At 46.8% G+C, this 17,481-nt stretch overlaps 1 protein-coding gene across 1 annotated transcript in view; it reads left to right on the top strand.

Moving 5' to 3' along the window:
* LOC135892786 (junctional adhesion molecule A-like) overlaps positions 1-17,481 on the top strand; it is an 84,602-nt gene that overhangs the window by 25,553 nt on the left and 41,568 nt on the right. The window contains exon 3 of the mRNA XM_065420585.1: positions 6,430-6,543. Coding sequence (XP_065276657.1) covers positions 6,430-6,543 — 114 coding nt within the window. The remainder of the gene's footprint in view (positions 1-6,429; positions 6,544-17,481) is intronic.

Here is a 17,481-nt window from a genome sequence, read left to right as displayed (position 1 = left end):
GTTCGGGGCCCTTAGGTGAACAATAGGCAATCACGGATACTTTGAAGTGGAGCTATTTCCTAAGCATTACAGGTAATTAGCTACATGGATTTACATAAGGCAGTTTATCCATTAGGCAGTCTATCACAAACTTTAAAGTGACATATAGACAGTGACCTTATTTCACCCAAGACTCATCTAAATGTTAATATCCCCTTTTGATCTCTGAATCAATAGCTATAGCAGGGGTTGGCAACCTTTCAGAAGTGGTGTGCCGAGTCTTCATTTATTCACTCTAATTTAAGGTTTCGCGTGCCAGTCATACATTTTAACATTTTTAGAAGGTCTTTTTCTATAAGTCTATAATACATAACTAAACCATTGTTATATATAAAGTAAATAAAGTTTTTAAAATGTTTAAGAAGCTTCATTTAAAATTTAAATTAAAATGCAGAGCCCCCCAGACCAGTGGCCAAGAGCCGAACAGCGTGAGTGCCACTGAAAATCAGCTTGCGTGCCGCCTTTGGCACGCAAGCCATAGGTTGCCTACCCCTCAGCTATAGTGACAGACAGGAACTGACTTGTTTAATGTTAGCCATGTAAACAGATATAAGTAAACATAAAATTAGTATCACCTTTAATTTCTAACAACATAGGCTAGAACTTTGAAATGCAAATCTATCTACCATGGAATGGCCCTAATTACCATTTGCATACTCTTCTAACTCTCTAAAGGTTGGCTTTGGATTATATAGCCTGCAAGCTGCTTAACCCTTTCTGGCCATGTGTCATACTTTGTATAAGATTTGCTGCAGTTCTAGAACAGTGGTAGCAACAATGGTTTACATGGTCATATTTTAATCAGATAATGTCACAGACCCAAAAGAGGTGGCTGGGGAGCCTAGTACCCATACGACGTCACCTTAGCCTTACTGGGGACCATCAGCTCTTGTGTCTGGGAGCAAGATTCCCTCTCCCATGTTTCCAGAAAGGAGGCGATCCCGTTCCCCAGTGGCATCGTTAACCAGGCCACCCACACCAGAACCACACATGGGCCCGCAAGAGCAGGAAGCAAGGGAGGGATCGCAACGACCCCCATCTCCACTCAAGGACAAGGCAGTGACACCAGCCCCGGCCCCAGCGATTGATTTGAATTTAAAACTTTTCAAGACCTCCTTTTCTGCATGCAGAGACCTTGGATACTGGGACTACATTTATACAAGAGAAGTCTTTATTTTGAGCACCATGATGCTGGCCAGAATCACCCTTCCTATTAACAAGGGGCTCCTGGAACTGGCTAAAGGACTGTGGCAAATGCCGGGCACTTTTCCTCCCACTTTGAAAAGGGTGGCGAACAGATACCAGTGCCCCCAAAGGGTTTTGAACGCACTTATGTCCATTCAAATGCAGAGTTCCTGGCTCCTTCAGCACAGGAGAAATCACAGTCCACGAAAGGCATGCCTAATGACAAAGACCCCAAAAGTTGGATCTCCATGGACATACGGCATACTCATCAGCCTCCCTCCAGCTGGCAAATACCAGGCTCTGTTCACCAAATACATCTATCTCAATTGGGAGAGGGTCACTCCCTTCCTATCCAAGATCCCTCAAGATAACAAGGAAGAGTTCAAAGAACTAATCAAGGAAGGCCAGATGGTCGTGAGAGCATTCCTACAGGCGGCCAAGAACGCATCTGGTATGGCCACGGTCGTCACTGAGACAGCCTCGTGGGTACAGGCCACAATAGATGGCCTGCCCTTTAATGGGATGGAGCTCTTCAGGCAGAAAACAAATGAAGTATTCCAGTCCCTCAAGGAAAGCTCTGTGATTCTTAGGGATTTACACACCTAAAGGAACCCTTACAAGTAGCAGCCCAAGCAGAGGCAGAGGACACCATCCTACTAGTGGGATTGACAGCCAGAGTTACCCACAAAGAGAATCTCAGATACTCCTGGGGACACCCATCACCTCTGTGCACCAGACTCCCTCTGAGGCAGCAGATTTGACAGGAGCATTGGGAGTTGCATTGGAGTCAGTGTGGAGCCTGCGTCCACCTTCAGGAACTGCCTTTCCACTGGGCCTGGGCAGCCATCCGAGCCAATAAATGGACATTAGAAATTGTCCATGGCTCCCCTATCCATTTCCACGCATTACCCCCTGCCCTATCCTTCTTCAGGGATCCTTGTCATGAGAACCTATTACAAACAGAAGTGTACTAGTTGCTTCATCTCTTCTATGGCATGTAGGTACCTATGGAGTACTGGGGAAGAGGATTATACTCCTGTTCTTTCTTCTTCTGAAGAAGAAAGGAGTTTTCGTCCTATCCAAGCTTCATCCTAGACATGAGAAGATTGGACATATACAACACTGTATCCTATTCAGGATGGTGACATTTGCCTCCATCATCCCATCTCTTGAGGCTCAAGGCTGGTTGGTGGCTCTCTGCTGACATGACATGTACTTCCACGTCGCTATCCATCCAGCTCACAGGAAGCACCTAGGGCTCACAGTGGGGGCCCCATCATTATCAGTGCAACGTTCTGCCCTTTAGACTCTCCGTGGCACGAGTCTTCACAAAGTGCCTCGCGGTAGCAACAGCTCATTCACCTCTACCCTCAGCTCGACGGCTGGATGATGGGGGCAGATCCCAGGAGGAAAAGCCTGGACTACACACTATCCCTATTCTCTCAGCTGGGCCTCCTGATGAGCTAGGGGAAAAAATCTCTTATCTCACCACAGGCAATAGAGTTCCCAGGAGCCTTGACTGACTCTGGATCAGTCAGAGTGAGCCTTCCTGGAGACAGAGGTAGTCTTTAGTACTTGGGATAGAATCAAACCAGACTGTGACAATGCGGATGTGTCTGGAGCTGTGGGGACATATGTTAACGTACACATACATGACATCGCTTGCCAGGTTTCACCTGCGGCTGCTCTAGCTCAGGCTCAAGTTGGTCTTTTTCCCCAGTAAAACACCTGATAAACAAGAAGGTTGTGCAACCTTCCTACCTGCTCTCCCGAACTCCACCATGCACATCCTGACTGACCAGACCTGCGACACACTACATCATCAAGCAAAGAGGTGCACACGTGTCTCCCCTATGGGGATGCCTTCAAGCTCTGGACACGGTGCCGCCGACACAGGATAACCCCAATGGCTCTCCATCTCCCAGGAGTAGGCAACAACCTGGTGGGCTTGCTGAGCAGAAAATCCATAGCTAGTCGGGAGTGGTCCCTGCAGAGATCCATGATTGCGCCAAGATTCCACCATTGGGGAACTCCTGTGATAGACCTGTTTGTCACCCAGGAAAACACCAAGAGTCAGCATTTCTGTTCTAAAGTGGGCAGGAGCCTGGCAATATTTCCCAACACTGTTCTTCTGCAATCGAGTCCAGGTATCCTGTTTGCCTTTCCTCTGATTCCCCTGGTCTCGGCATGATTTCCAAAATCAAGAGACAAAGCCACAATCATTCGTGTAGCTCCCAACTGGCCCAGGCAGTTTTGGCCAATGGACCTTTTGCCAGTGTCCATTCAGCCACCAGTCCTGTCCAGACCTGATCTCCCAGCATCCTGGCCAGATACTCTGTCCAGACGTGAAGTCCCTGCACCTGACTGCCCGGATGTTGGCTGGGTGAATGACACAGATGGACTGTCTTAGACAAGTCTAGGAGATCCTGATACAGAACACTGGCTTTTGTCAAGAATTATGCATTGGACTTAGCTGCCAGGGCAGATGTAAAGTTTGGGAGAGCAGTATTACAATCCCTATTTGACTGATGCAGTTGGCTCTCTTCGTTCCCACTATCCAGAGGGGACACTGATGGCCAGTCACCTACAGTGGAATCGACACCGACAGATACTTTTAGAAAACAGTCTGGTTCCTTACTCTGCAGTAACTGTGGTTCTTCGAGATGTTGCAGTCAGGGCGGATCCCACGAGCCACCTTCCATTGCCAGTTTCGGAGTCATCAGCTAATTCATAGATTCTAGGACTGGAAGGGACCGCGAGAGGGCTTTGAGTTGTGAGGAAGCTGAAGGTCATGCGTGGCCCTTGTTAAATGATGTCGAAGGCTGAAATGTCGTTGCCTTGGTAACGTTCTTCAGGCTGCTCAGTGCTTCAGTCCTTGGAGCTTCAGTGTTACCAGTACTAACAGCAGATAATGCTCATTCAGCGGACCTCGATGTTTTTCATAAAGAATGACCACTGGCATGGTAAGGTGACAAAGGCACTCGGCCAGGTTTATTGCCCTCAGGGCACAGTCCTAGTGCCCTAGCTCTGTGGTTACAGGTACACTAACACATGAGTGCCTGGTCAGCAGCAGCAGTCTCTGCTATCCCCCAGGCCACACAAAGTGTTAAGGCGAGGTACCCCGACATTTGTAGGCTGAGATAAATAACTTACGTACCACCTTATGTTCCATGACCTCTGTTTTTTACCTCCCCTTGTTCCTGATGTCTTGGAGAAAATATCCCTATTCATAATTCTGTCACACCCCAATCTAGTACAAGATCAGATGGTTTATCTGTACTAGCTGGAATATATTTACATAAATATCTAGTGCCTAGTACACTAGCAACAACTTTGACAAGTTCACGTACTGAATAGTGAACTTACAAGCATCTGCTTTAATACACGGCCTGACTTTGGTTCACAGCCTCTGGGTCAGGACACAGATCTTGCACCAGGCCCAGTGCTCCAGGCTCTCTCTGTCTACTACAGCCCTGAACAGATACTGCTATTCAAAATATCTGAACTCGTGCACATGAGACACATGTGCACCTTCTGTGGGATCCACACTGACTAAATCTCGAAGAATCACAGCTACTGTAGGGTAAGAAACTGTTCCCTCCAGTAGTAAATACACTTGGAGTCTTTCTGCACTCAAAGCAATACTATAGTAGTTTTGGTGAGTATTGAATCTTTGAAATTCAAGTACTTCTTGTTCCAGAGATTCCAGTGTCCATGTCTCAGATGAAATGTAGATGAAAGTTTGGGGCTTAATAGCTGTTGTATCAGAGCATAAAGATGAGGTTCAGGGTGGAGATAATGACTGAGCCCTAACAAGAAGACTGAATTAGTACAGAATCGGGAATGGCCTCTGGCAAGTTGAACTACTAAATCTAGGGTAAAACTTTCAAACAAGTGCCTAAGCGGCCAGATTGTCAAATGTATTTAGGTGCTTATTGATGTAGATAGGTGCCTAGTGGGTGTTCAAAAGCACCTAGGTGGGCTAGAAATATAACTCCCATTGCTTTCACTTTTACAAATCCCAATAGGTGCCTCCCTGCATCTTTAGGTACCTAAATACCTTTGAAAATCTGGCCCCAAGTGACTTGAAAATTTTACCCCTGGGTTTTTTTTTTTTTTTAAATGTCAGTTGCCCGTGATAACTCCATCTCTAGTCTCCCAGGCATTCAAGAAGGAGCGAAATGTAGCTCCACTCTGCTTCGGGCTGTCACTATGATGTCAGTTTTCTAATTTATTGTTAATTTTGGATTGACACTTACAGGAACACTGATTTGTAATCTAGTAAATCTCAATGAGTTCCCAGTAGATTCAGATACAATTCTTGTCCCTGCTAGTTTCTGCAGCTTCACAATTAATTTCCTATTTTAAGCTTTCATAAGTGAATTTCTGCCCCTTTGCTGATTGAAAGACCCACATAAACTGACCAGACAAGGCAGCATTGAAACGGACTATACCCAAAGTGCTGCCAAATGCACAAAGTGAACGAAAAAGCTCGTTAATGTTTTTGTTCCAGTGATTTTAGTATTGCATGTCAGCACTAGGCTGCATTTTCAGACCCATGTGACTTTAAGATGGTGGCCCTCAAGAAATGGTAGATTTCTACGGCCAGAAGGGACCATTAGATCATCTAGTCTGACCTCCTGCATCACACAGACCAGATAATTTCACCCACTTACCCTTATATTGAGCCCAATCACTTGTTTGGCATCTCTTCCAGCAAGGCAGCCAGGCCGGATTTGAAGGCATCAAGAGTTGAGGAATCCATCGCTTCCCTGGATGGTTCCAATGGTTAATCACTCTTTTAAAAACAATACAATATTGTGAACAGGTCTGGCTTTTTCCAGCCATTGGTGGTTCTTCTGCCTTTCTGTACCCAAGAGCCCTTTAGTGTATTTTTTCCCCTCCGAGAACGTACTTGTATGCCATAATCATGTTAGCTGGCAATCTTCTTTTCAATGAACTAAACAGCTCTCTAAGCCTCTCACTGTTAGGCATTTTTTCCAGCCCTTGGGATTCAGGAAGGATGATCCCTTCACACTACGTTGTAATTGGTCCTGGGTATAAATGAAAATCTGGCTCCCAGTCCATTTTAAAACAAATATGTTCGTGGCTTAGCTCTGCCAAGTGTTTACAAATAGGATCTTATTACATGACATTACCTTTGGGGTGCAGTGCAAATGCTGTCTTATTGCTGTTTCTTTCCAGCAATTGATATACCCTGTACTGCGTACGTATCGCAAAGCGGAACACCCAGGGTCGAGTGGCAGTTTGAAAAGGGCCGTTCAATAGTGCTGTTCTACTATGATTCGAAATTCACAGGTACGTGAGTCCATTGTACGGAATGTCTGAGGGCCCCTTTACGGTCTCTGGGCCAGGTGTTGGATAAGCACAGGTTATACCAGCTGGTTGCAGCATCTGAGGCAGGGTGGATTGCTTTAAATCAGAGTGCTTTAAATGATTGATTTTTATCTTGTTTTGCATTTGTGGTGGCTTTAGCATGGGTTGATGGGTTCACTTGCACCCACAGATAGCATGAAACCAAGGGTGCAAAAACAGAAATACCCGATGTGAATGGGAGGCCCCAGTGGGCAGAGGGGAAGGGGGGGAAATATTTTTGAGTGAGCCTGCCCTGCACCCTTCCTGCAACATCAGCTTCTGCATCCCCCGTTCCGGGTGTTGCGACCTGGTGCATGGGGTAGTGGTACCACTCAGGTTTTGCCTTGTCTAATGGAGGGGCCAAACCTGAGTGGTTCTACTACCCCATGCACCAGGTCACAATGCCTGGAGCAGGAAGCCGGGCCCTGCCTTGCAAGACATGAGCCATCGCTGTAGGTAGGGTTGCCAGGTTCACCAGCTTGCACTCCTCATGAGGGAGGCTGGACAAAACTTTACAAACCACATCTCCGCTGGCCTGGCACACACACTGCTCCTGGCACGTTGGGTGGAAGGTCTCCCCAGCCTTATAATAAAATCCCAGGTAGACACATCCACATTGGGACATAGGGATGCACTCATCACCACTGAGCACAAAGCCCTCATCACACACGCAGCCGTCCCAGCACTGGGCCGAGCACTGAACTGGGGCATAGAGGCTGCTACAGGTCGACTGGCAGCCCCGGGCGTAGACCTCACGGTGGCTGTTTTGGGCACAGGAGAGACCTGTCATTGAAACAACAAGACGGTAGCATCCCATAAAAGTAAACTAGCTGGATTCTGAACTATGTAACAACGTAAGGGCTGGAGAAGGGAGCCTGATGACAGCCCTGGAGAATGGAGTCTGTTGGGTGCAGTATGGGAAGCTGCCAGGCAAGCTTCCTTCATACTGTGCCTTGCCAGTATGTTGTTGCAGGACCCCTTGTCAGAGGAAAGTTCAGTCTCCATGGCCCCTTCAGCTCTTGGCCTCTTCTGACACTGGCAACTCCAGATATTAGCATGAGCTCTGTGACAGGCTCATTTGTACAATAAGGACCTGCATGAGACCCACACACTCATGAAATACAGGCCCCATATCCCTGGACAACCCACACTGAGTCAACTTCTACCCCTAGGCAGGGCCTGGATTGGAATTTGCACCCTCCAGGGGACAGGCCCTGAATTCCAATTCCCTGCTCCTGAGCCAGTCAGTTCCCCTGTCTTGGGATCAGATCAGAATTGGTGCCCCCTAGAGGGGAAAAGCCCCATATCCTCTCCCATGCCCACCCTGACCTGGCCAGTCCCCCTACCCTGGGGCTGGATCAAAGCCTGCACCCCCTAGGGGAGAAACATCTCGTATCCCCTTCCCTGAACACCAACCAACTTGGCTTTCCCTTGAGCAAAGACCCTGTTTTCTTTCCCTCGTACATTAACTTTCATCCCAGAAGGCGGTCCCAAGCTGCTTCCACTTACTGCAGAAGGAGTTGGTCCTCCAGGCATATATAGTGACCCCGGTGGCCTGGCAGGCTGCAGTATAGCTGGTGATAAGCTGGCATATCACGGCTTGTTGGCCTTTGAAGAAGCAATAGTCGTACACGCAGTCTTGGAAGTAGCCCTGCAGAACCCCGCCCCTCTAAAGAACTTTACAGGTAGAGCTGATTGAAAACAAACCCCAAATGGTGAATTTTGAATTCATTTTCATTCTGTTCGTTTTTTATTTTCCTTTTAAAAAAACATTTTTAAACTATGTTTCAGTTTCCCATTTGCAGGTTAAGTAGTTTTTGAAAATGAAATTTTATTGATTCCAAAACCAAAAAATTTTCAATTTGGGAAATTTTTTTAGTCATAAAAAAATCCCACCGTTTTTTCTTCAGGGTGACTGATTACAATTGCCAATACAAACCTATCCATCTATTACATCCATTTAATCTCTCCATCCATTTTAGCCACGTATCCTCCACTTAATCTATTTAATCACCCAATCCATCTAATTGATCTACCCATCTATTAAATCTGTTTAATCTCCCTATCCATCTAATCCATCCTCCTAACAATATATTGAGTCTCTCCCTTTCTCTAATCTAATCTAATCTGGCTCCCTCCCCTGCCGGAGCTGCTCCCTAACGGCTCCAACCAACGCAGCCGCTCCGTCCCCTCCCCCTCCCAGAGGAGCCATTAGTGCTCACAGTAAGATGACATTTTTCTGGCTGTGGTAGATAGTAAGTGTGATAATTGGTAAACACAGTACTTACATTGCATTTACATTCATCTCCCAAAAGACCTCTTCCCAAGAATTCACACATACACATTGCCCATTATACAGTACCTTGGTCTCATTATCCAATTTATCCCACATACACGATCCCAGCGATATATCTTTGGTACAGGGCTCTGGGGCAATAGGTAAGGACAAACATACCCACTTTTGAGGAGTCCATTCGGTTCAACCTCTGGTGTCCAATAGCTTCCCTCCCTCCCCAGCCCACTGGCTCGAGATCCGGGGTAGCAAGAAAGATCCCATGTGCAATATGGGGAGTGGACTAACTTTCCATATCCTTGCTTCCAGAGACTGTTGGGGTGCAATTTTACCAACAATTTCTCTAATTAAAAGGTCTGGCCTTACCATGCTAGAAACATACTGCATCCATTCATATTGATAAGTATCAATGATCTTTTTCTTTGCTTTAGAAGTGTATTAAAACCTTAGTGTTTCCCGCTATTACCCAAAACATTTCGTGATCCAAGGTGGACAAAGCAAGTATCTGCATTTCAGTACATCCCATGGCTATAGCAGTATGGTTTTCAATTTCCATCTGTTTCCTATACAGCAGCCAGGTGATGGCATTGAGCCACATATTCCATCTAGCTTTCAAATTACCCAGACTTATTTGGACTAGATCCACATTAGCATGTATTTGTTTCTGTATCAGGCTGTCCTGTAGCTGGGACAGAGAGCTTAATTTATTCTTAATTACCTCCAGGTTCAGTATTCATAATTCCTACTCCAAAACCAATCCCTCCTAATATTGTGTCTGCTACCTGAGGATGTTTCCCTGTTAACAGACTGGCATTCCTTGACCTCCACCCTTCTGCAACATTGGCTTCTGAAAATATAGTTAAACTACTGCATTAAAAGCATTTTTCAATACATAACAATGCTAGCAACAAGACAAACAACACAACACAAAACACAAGTTTTGTTACGACAGTAGATCCATGGTATTCTGGGTTGCTCTTCAGTTGGTACCAGCTTTTTGTGATTTTCTGAAAGACAAAAACACCATGTTTCTACCCCTTTTGGGGTGGCAGATTATTGCTTAAAATATCCCTTTCTTTTACAAATAGCCTTGCTGATTTCAGGCAAAACAGAGGAATTACCCCCATATTTTCCTGTGTTTTTGTTCTATAGGCAGGCCAGGTTTCAATGTCTTTTACCTTTTAAGGGTTTAGGGGAAATTATCCCACTGTTCAGTCATTAAATTCAGGAGGTGGTGTACCTCAGTTTCCCTTCTTATCCAGAAGACCAAGTTGATAATGGTTTTTCTGCTGTGCTAAGCTTTACATTTATTCACAGGTAATAGTTGAGAAGCATCATTACCCTATGACCTTAAAGGGGTACTTATTAACATTACATTTATCCCAATGTTTAATATTAACATCAAATCTATTAAAAGTATCTTGTTATACCATGAATTATATCCTTGGGCTTTTGGTGAATTAAAAGGTAGGGGTGTCATGTATATAAGCAGAACACTTTTGTATTTGTCTTCAGATTTCAGCACTGCATACTGCATTTTTCTATTTAGGGTTAACCTGTCCCCCTCTTATTCTTAGGTTTGACTCCTTCCACCTTCCTCTGGAGGGTCATAATTTGAGTCTTTTGGTTTCAGGTAGTTTGTTTGCTGACCAGATATGTCCTTTATCTGTGGCTCCTTTGTGCTGCCAATTATGGGCAGTTCTCTCCTTCCTCTATCAGTTAGGTAATTTGCATATAGTAATTTTTACATGTATATTTTACCTCTACCTATATATATATATCCTTCAAGGCCAGGAGGTGGACAAACTCCTCTATCCTTCAGAGTTTGCCTGGTTGGCAAAATAGAAGTGCCAAGCCTTCTAGAGCTGGCGGTGTGCACGCCAGTTTTCACAATAACCACAACATATGCCAATATTCCCCCTTTCACAATTCTCCACCATAATGTTATACTTAGAAAACGATGTTAAGCAAATCCAATTTCCCCATAAGAATTAATGTAAATGGGGGGGTTAGGTTCCAGGGAAATTTTTTTCACCAGACAAAAAACTATATTTTATCTATCTATCTATATACACACACACAGAGTATAAGTTTTAAAGAAACAATTTAATACTGTACACAGCAATGATGATTATGAAGCTTGGTTGAGGTGGTGAAGTTAAAGGGTGGAAGAGGGTGGGCTATTTCCTGGGGAATACCTTACTGCTAAATGATTAACTAGCATTCGGCTGAGCCCTCAAGGGTTAACACGTTGTTGTTAACGTAGCCCCACACTCTACAAGGCAGCACGAATAGAGGGAGGGGAGACAGCGTGGCAGACAGAGACCGAGACACACACCCTGTGTGAGTGGGAGAGAGAGAGAGATGTGCATAGCCCCTCTTAAGTATGCTGACCCCACTCTAAGTACAAAAATCAGGAAGTTGAGACAGCAGCTGCGGTTAGCAAGCTCTCTCCATCCTGAGCCCGGTCCTGTCCCCACCCTGCTCTATATGCAGAAGGGGTAACCGGGGTGCAAGAGTAGGGGGGAGGGAGACACCCTGACATTAGCTCCCCTCCTTCCCACTCCCCTGCACAGCAAGCAGGAGGCTCCCAGGAGCAGCTCCAAGGCAGAGGGCAGGAGCAGCACATGGCAGTGGCGGGAGGGACAGCTGAACTGCCGGCAGTTGGTAGCCTGCTGGGAAGCTGCTACACAGGGAACTTAAGGGAACGGGGAGCTGATAGGGGGGCTGCCGGTCCACCCTGGTTCCAAGCCCCCACCAGCCAGCTGCAACGAGCTGCTCTTCCTGCAAGCAGTGGACAAAGCAGGTGGCTGCCAAAGGTTATACGGGAGCATTGTACAACTTGAAACGAGCATGTTCCCTAATTGATCAGCAACGTAACAATGAAACAACATTAACTGGGATAACTTGAAGTGAGGAGTTACTATATTGCCATTGGCAATTGACAATGGTCTGAGTCAACATGGCTGATGAGAGCAGGGTGTGGAGGAAGTGAACTTATAGGAGTTAATACCCCCAGCAGGGGGCGGTACCTTGTAATATATCCACTTCTTGAAGCACCCACAGCTCTGCAGCGCCACGCAGCCCTGGCCATCGAAGTCCTCCATCACTAAACCATACACAGCTGCCCACTCCAGAATTTGGGTTTCAACTTGGAACACGTCCCCTTGTCTGCAGCTCTAACCACTAGACCAAATGTCCCTCCAAGAGTCAGAAAGAAAACCCCAGAGTCCTGACTCCCAGCCCTTCTGTGACTAAGCAACTAGATCCTAATCCCTTCCCAGAGCTGGCAGTACAACCCAGGAAACCTGATTGCAAGCCCTCCAGCTCTGATTGGCTAGATCCTGGCTCCCAGCCCTGCCTGCTCTAACCCAGTAGACCCCACGTCCCTCCCTGAACCATGACTAGAACCCAGGAGTTTTGGCTCCCAATTCCCCCGAACAACACTATTGTAAGTGATACCTGCACCTTCTCTTCCGGTGGTGCCTTAATTTAAGAAGCTTTCTCTCACCCCCATCTGCACGTTCCCTCTGATCTTCTCCTGCAGGTGCCAGCTGCCCCAGTAACTCACACTACGAGCTCTGTGGGAGCGGCTGCCCTGCCACCTGCCACAGCCTTTAGGGGCCTGATGGCTGTGACGCCCCCTGTGCCGAAGGTTGTTTCTGTGACGCCGGGTTCCTCCTGAGCAGAGACTGGTGTGTCCCCGTCGTGCAGTATGTCTGTGTGCACCAGGGCAGGTACTACAGGAAGGGAGAGGAGTTCTACCCCAGCGCCTCCTGCCAGGAACGGTGCCGGTGCAAACACAGCGGGGTCGTTGAGTGCCAGGAGGCCTCCTGCGGAGCCAATGTGCAGTGCAGGGTGGAGAATGGAATCCTAGGCTGCCACGCCACATGCTTTGGCAAATGTGTAGCATCTGGTGACCCTCACTATCTGACCTTTGACGGACGGGCCTTTGATTTCCAGGGCACTTGCACTTACAGCTTGGCCAGAGTCTGTAGTAGTGAAGCTGGGCTGGCAAACTTCTCTGTGGTGGTAGAAAATGAGAGCTACAGCTGTGATGGGTTGGATCACAGAAACCCCCTTGGAAACTGCCAAATGATGTGCCAAGACTACTTCTGCCCCTGCCTTCCCTGCCAGCTCAGGACTCCAGCACCCTGTCTTGCTGAGCCAGACACTCCCGTCTGCTCCAATACAGACCCAGGGTCTGAACCACGTGCCACAAAGCTGCAGAGTTAACTGAAAGCAGTTTACAGAGGTGTTCCTGTCTTTAGCACTCAGATGCCCAACTCCCAATGGGGTCTAAACCCCAAATAAATCCATTTTACCCTGTATAAGGCTTATAAAGGGCAAACTCATAAATTGTTCGCCCTCTATAACACTGATAGAGAGATATGCACAGCTGTTTGCCCCCCCCCCCAGGTATTACTACATACTCTGGGTTAATTAATAAGTAAAAGGTGATTTTATTAAATACAGAAAGTAGGATTTAAGTGGTTCCAAGTAGTAACAGACAGAACAAAGTGAATTGCCAAGCGAAATAAAATAAAACACGCAAATCTAAGCCTAATACAGTAATACAATTGAGTACAGATAAAATCTCACCGTGAGAGATGTTTCAGTAAATTTCTTTCACAGACTGGACACCCTAGTCTGGGCCCTTTCTGAGAAGATGGAATGCCACCTCGGCGTGTCATGACTCCGCTTCATTTTTTGGATGGTTATTTTCTCCGATCAGTCCAAGTTAGCATTTACAGTCTTGAGAAAAGGGATTAAAATGGCCATTCATGTGCTGTAACTTTCTTTCACCTTCCAGTAAGCTGGGGTCTAACCCATTACGTCAGTTTGCAAAGAAGGACCCTTCCTGACAGCTTGCTCTCTATCACCATGAGCATGTTTGGACTCAAGCAGCAAGCAGTACTCTATCATTTTGTTGCCTCAGCTCCTCAAAAGAGGTGAAATAATTAGTTTGTGCGGGAATCGGACATATGTCATACATTAACTAGGACAATTTTAGCTTGATTACTATAGTGCTCTTTATACTGCGACTCCTGCTGCAGTTGTTTGTATCCTTCTTCTGTATCCCCCTCAACAGTTCTGCAAGGCAGCTGACTGAATTCTTACAGGGCCAAGAGACCAAATTAGATGGTTTCACTGCCTTTCAGGGAGCTGACTTTAAATCTATGGGCCATACATATTAACCAATAATCCTATTTTATACCAGTTCATTATATAATAGGTACCCCTACAGGAAGGTTATGCCAATTAGAGAGAGGAACCAAGTTCCAGGTACAGTTTGTGTACACAAATGCTATGGGTATATCTGAATATAGAAATATGCCTCCCCACTCTGACACTGAAGGCAGAAACACAGTTTGGGCTGGCTCCTAGAGGAGGTGCAGGAACCCAAGCTGCTGTATGTTTAAAGCCAATTTTCTTGTTTAATAATCCAGATATTCTCTTCTGTATTTTATTATATACTTTATTTTTATTTTGATTACTTTTTACACTCAAAAAAACAGCACACGAGCAATGTCTATTGCACCACAAAATTTGAATGCAACAACATTTTGCTGTGGTGGAGTTGTGCGAATGCAATACAAGAGTGGTTTTTTGTAAAGCCTGACAATGCACCTCATTTTTCTGATGCTGAGAGCAGTGCAAGATGCTGCTCTGAACATGGAAGCAGGAATTCCTGAGTTCTAATTCTAGATCTAGCCCTTACTCCCTCTAATGGTGAGTAGAAGCTTTATACAAGTAGAGAGCAGGGAAGGGGTTAATTCAGGTCAGAGGGAGATTGGCAGTGGGGCAGGTGGGGTCCATTAATAAAAAGACTGGGTTTTCATAGACCACCCTCTTTGAGACAGCAGAGAATGAAGCTCTAGAGTGGGCTTTACGCACCCCCCAGGTATTTTCCTATGTGGAAGTCTGTGTAGCCTGACTTTCTCCAGTATGCCTAGAGCACAAAACTGCCCTTCCTGCCAGACAAGCTGGGAACAAGTGGGAGACTGAGGTAGCAACTGTACCCAGCAGAAAGAGGTAAGGTACTCCTACGCAATCCCACTGTGATGCTAGTCCTGTCACTTGACTTCTCTGTCCCTAAGGGCCCACCTTGTAAAATGAGTATAATGTAACTATCCAAGTTAAAAGCATGTGATGTGTGTAAATTCACCTGTATTGGGAATATTCTTTGAGATGGAGAAGCTAAGTATTTTGTTCTTGCGTTAGGAAAAGTAAGAACGTCCTTAAGAAACAAAGAACACTATTAGACTTAATGAGAAGTGCTACAATCTTAGAGGCCACAGGGCTGTGAGAAAACAGTAGTAAAGATCAAAGGGAAACAGTGTCTAAGAAACACTGAATCCTGCAGGAGGAGCACAGGCAGCCTCATTCCTTGCCCCTTCATTTACACTGGTCTGCATCAGGAGTAATTCTCCTCAAAATCTCTACCGGTCCAAGTTGGTCCCCTTTCCGCGGATCATGCATTCCTTCTCTCTGATTCCACTCCGGTAAACCTTTTGGGTCGGGATCTGTTATGTAAACTTGGCTGTACCATCTATTGTTCCCCAGATGGTGTCTACTTATAAATACCCCAGTCCTCTCTGAGCCATTCTGTGGCCTCCCTGCTGTCTGAAACTTCCCTTTCCACTCCAGTTCCCTGTTACCCATTCATCCCGTCCCTTGAACACCTAATTTCGCAGGTCCCATCTTTTCTGTGGCCAACCCACCCATCTGAAGTGGGCCGCTTAAATACTGACCCCGTCTGCATTATTGTTGACTCCTCTAAACCCCTGTCTCAATACCCTTTAAACCCCAAAGCAGAGGCTGGCATTGCTCGGGTCATGACCGCCCTGTGGGAACAAGGCATTATTGTCCCCTACTCCAGCCCCTGTAACACCCCTATCCTCCCAGTTTGATGGTAAATCGTGGCCGTTTGTTCAGGATCTTCGAGCCATTAACCGCATTGTTATACCCGCCTTTCCTGTTGTCCCTAACCCAGCAACAATTCTGGCTTCTATCCTACCAGGTGCAACTCATTTTACTGTTGTTGATTTGTGCTCTGCTTTCTTTTCTGTCCCGGTTCACCCTGACTCCCAGTATCTTTTTGCCTTTTTTTACAAGGGGCAACAGTACACATGGACCATGCTCCCTCAGGGGTATACTGAAAGCCCATCTTACTTTTCCCAAGCATTAACCCGAGACCTTGCTGACCTTGTTTTTCCGTCCAGGTCCACACTAGTCCAATATGTAGATGATCTACTCCTCTGTTCCCCTTCGTTGTCTGCCTCAGAAACTGATTCTTTAGTGCTCCTTACTGCCCTAGCAAAGAAGGGTCACAAGGCTTCTCACTCTAAGCTACAGCTCTGTCAGGCCTCCGTCACATACCTTGGCTTTCTCCTCTCCCAGGGTTCCCGTACACTTTCTCCCGCCCGCGTCCAAGCTATCCTCAGCTTTCCCCGACCCCGCTCCCCACACCAGGGCCGAAAGTTTTGGGGCATGGCTGGATTTTGCAGGCAATGGATTCCCCAATATGCCTCCCTTGCAAAACCTCTCCAGGACCTCACTCGAGTCTCTGTCCCTGACCCCATGCCGTGGCCCCCTGAGGCCAACTCTGCCTTTGTTTCCCTCAAACAGGGTTTGGCTTCTGCCCCCGCCTTAGGACTGCCTGACTATTCTAAGCCCTTCACCCTTTTCTGCCACGAGCAATCTGGGTGTGCACTGGGAGTCCTCACTCAGATGCACGGAGACAAAAACCGCCCAGTGGCTTATTTCTCTGCCACTTTGGACCCTGTTGCCCAAGGCTTACCCCCCTGCCTGCATGCTGTGGCTGCCGCAGTGTACCTTGTCGAAATGTCCAAATCCCTTGTCCTCCGCTCTCCTCTTACCCTCATGGTACCTCACTCTGTGAAACCCTCCTGCTACAACATAACACAGGCCACCTCTCCACCGCCCGCCTTACCAGGTATGAACTTTTACTGCTGTCGGCTTCGTATATCACCATAAAGCATTGTTCTCAGTTAAACCCTGCCACTCTCCTTCCTTTGTCTGATGACGGTGATCCCGATGACTGCCTTGCAACTGTCTCTGCTGTCATCGTCCCGCGCTCTGACCTTTCTGATGTCCCTCTCCCTAACTCTGACCTTGTTTTGTTTACTGATGGTTCCTGTTTTCGAGACAACCAAGGTCGTCTCCTTGCAGGATACACTGTAGTGTCACTCTCTGAAACTCTAGAAGCTGCGCCTTTACTTTCTGTAACCTCAGCGCAAGTTGCTGAATTAGTTGCCCTCACCTGTGCCTGCTTTTTGGCGGAGGGATGCTCCGCCACCATTTACACTGACTCCCGCTACGCTTTTGGGGTTGTACATGACTTTGGCACCCTCTGGCAAGCTCGGGGTTTCCTTACCTCCCCCGGTACCCCTATCAAAAATGGCCCCTACATCGCTGCTCTCCTGTATGCAGTTTTACTTCCGTCTGCCCTAGCTATTGTTAAGTGCCTTGGCCACTCGATGGCGGATACTGATGTTGCTAAGGGTAACGCATTTGCTGACGCCTCTGCTAAACATGCTGCTGCCATAGAACCTTCTCCAGAT

The sequence above is a fragment of the Emys orbicularis genome, chromosome 20 (genome assembly GCF_028017835.1).
Source record: "Emys orbicularis isolate rEmyOrb1 chromosome 20, rEmyOrb1.hap1, whole genome shotgun sequence".
NCBI classification, from domain to species: domain Eukaryota; kingdom Metazoa; phylum Chordata; order Testudines; family Emydidae; genus Emys; species Emys orbicularis.
The sequence above is the reverse complement of the archived record's forward strand: the minus strand, read 5'-3'. Positions and strand labels throughout refer to the sequence as shown.